This window comes from Austrofundulus limnaeus, unplaced genomic scaffold (assembly GCF_001266775.1).
Source record: "Austrofundulus limnaeus strain Quisiro unplaced genomic scaffold, Austrofundulus_limnaeus-1.0 Scaffold173, whole genome shotgun sequence".
NCBI classification, from domain to species: Eukaryota; Metazoa; Chordata; class Actinopteri; order Cyprinodontiformes; family Rivulidae; genus Austrofundulus; species Austrofundulus limnaeus.
This window is the reverse complement of record NW_013952575.1, coordinates 40,248-42,415: the sequence shown is the minus strand read 5'-3', so window position 1 is coordinate 42,415 and position 2,168 is coordinate 40,248. Positions and strand designations below refer to the sequence as shown.

The 2,168-nt window shown below is 43.5% G+C and overlaps 1 protein-coding gene across 1 annotated transcript in view; it reads right to left on the bottom strand.

Annotated features, from left to right (window-relative positions):
• LOC106523986 (multiple epidermal growth factor-like domains protein 6) overlaps nt 1–1,199 on the bottom strand; it is a gene marked incomplete at its 5' end in the record, with an annotated part of 34,040 nt that extends 32,841 nt beyond the window's left edge. The window contains 2 exon segments of the mRNA XM_014017589.1: nt 846–968; nt 1,062–1,199. Of these exon segments, the coding sequence (XP_013873043.1) occupies nt 846–968; nt 1,062–1,199 (261 nt within the window).
• Between the last annotated feature and the right edge of the window lie 969 nt (nt 1,200–2,168).

Below are 2,168 nucleotides of genomic sequence, written 5' to 3'. Positions count from 1 at the left end.
CAGTAGGCAAGGTGGGTGAAGTGCCCAAGGACACAACGACTGAGACGGCTGGACGGGGGATCGAACCAGCAACCATCTGGTTCCAGGACGACTCACCTAACCACTCCGCCACAGCCGCCCCGACAGGGTGATTTAAGGAAATGAGCTCCACCTGACAGTGAGCGAGCGGCCTGAGGGAAGAAGTCTGCTTGTTGGTCCTGCACTCCAGCCTCGCCGCCGCTCCGTTTTGGTCCTTGTAGACACCTGGTTTTTGGTCTGGGAGTTACCAGCCCCTTTTCCGGTTTTTGGTTGTAGGGTGAGACCCTGGACCAGAGGGCAAGAGGAAGTTGCATGGATCCAACGATCAACTGCTGGTTGGTTCGGGTTTCCTCCCTCTTTTTGTTTGTTTTTGAGTGGGGCTCCCAGTTATTTCCTTTGTTCAAACCATTAAACTTGTGTTCTTTCTTAAACACATTTGTGTCCGGACTTTATATGTTGTGCGTCCTGGGTATCCTAGACCTCGGGTCCATAACAAGCACATAAATATTGTCAAACTGGTTCAAAAAATTAAATTGTGTATTCAGCAGCATATGCTGCAGCACACTTTCATGTATTTTTTAAATACTTCACTTTCCCTGATTAACTGCATTTGATTTACCATCTTCAGTCATGGGATATTTACACTAAACTGAAAAAAATATATAAACCTGCTTTCCATTTTCTGTGTACAAGTGGCCTTCAAAGGCCTAACTGCTGAGCAATAAGATAGCAAGTGTGTATTTGGGATCTCATTTACCACACAGCTGTTCCACAAAAGACTAAAAAACACCAGACTAGATAATCTGCTAACAATCCAGCACATTCACCGTCGCAGCCGCAGCCATCTGGGTTGAGTCTGTGGCCGGCTCTGCAGCTGCACTCGTAGCCACCCGGGTAGTTTCTACAGAAGTGGCTGCAGCAGGACTCCGCTGTGAAACATTCATCACTGTCTGAAGACAGAACAAGCAAAGAGTGRAAACTATAGAAACTGAAGGAATAGCGCGGGGGGCAGACACAAATGAGTTATAGACAAAAGTTCCTACCTACGCAGGTCGTCCTGTCTTGGGCCAGCTGAAAACCATGGTTACAGGAACAGAGGGGTCCGCTGGTGGTGTGCTCACAGTGATGAGAGCACCCCCCGTTGTTCTGCTCACAACTGTTTACAATCTCCATTTCAATGCCTGCAAGGGAAAAATACTTTATTTGTATCATTTGCTACTCGTAGCTCTAGGCAGGTCATTAAAGGAGGTCCATTGATATGATGGAACAAAAAAAAAAAAGAAAAACAATACAGTGAATTGTTTTAATGTCCAACACAGAAGCTTCAATTATTTTTATTTATTTGTTTGTTTTTGCAGTGAAATGGAGCAGGAATTCTSAGTTGGCCTGGCACTGAGACCCACCATCACCCCTTACAGCTGCAGTAAGGAGTTCTGAGAAAACAGTGGACTTAAGCCTGAAAATTTGAAAAAGCACTCCTTACAGGTCCCTCCCCCTTGCTGTCTGTGGCTCTACAGCTTCTCCCCCACAAGCAGAGCCTGCCATGAATATGCAGCCTAGTGAGCAGTATATGAGAGTGGACAAAAAGCCATACAACATTCAGAACTCTCAGAAATTGGCAGTTTTCCTGTAAAATTAGGTTGTTTCTCCATCATTAGCACAGTTGCAGAGAAGGTGCATTTTTTTCAAGATTACCTACTGTCAGGACATAGATTTTAAACAAATACATACTACACACACACATATATATATATATATATATATATATNCGTTAAGTTCTGCACGTAATGACGCTTCAGGGTCAGAGGTTGGACCCTGAGTCAGAGTGGTCTGCACGCTGCTCGTCTCTGTTAAATCCTGAAGCAACACCTGTTTATCCTCTGTGCTACTGTAACATTTGTACAGTCAGAAATACTGTTATCATGACGTTATACTGACAACAACTGAAACAACCAATATTTGCCTTGTTGGAAATAAAAAATGAGAGTTGAAAATAGAATGCAACAATAGGAAACTGATGGTTTTTTTAATAACTTTTTTATAGAAATTGCCACATTAATACTAATAACACACCGCACTGTTTCCTTTTAGACATGTTCAAATTTAGAGGTTGTTGGGAAATCCTGCAGGACTGAAAGTGAAAGCTGGCA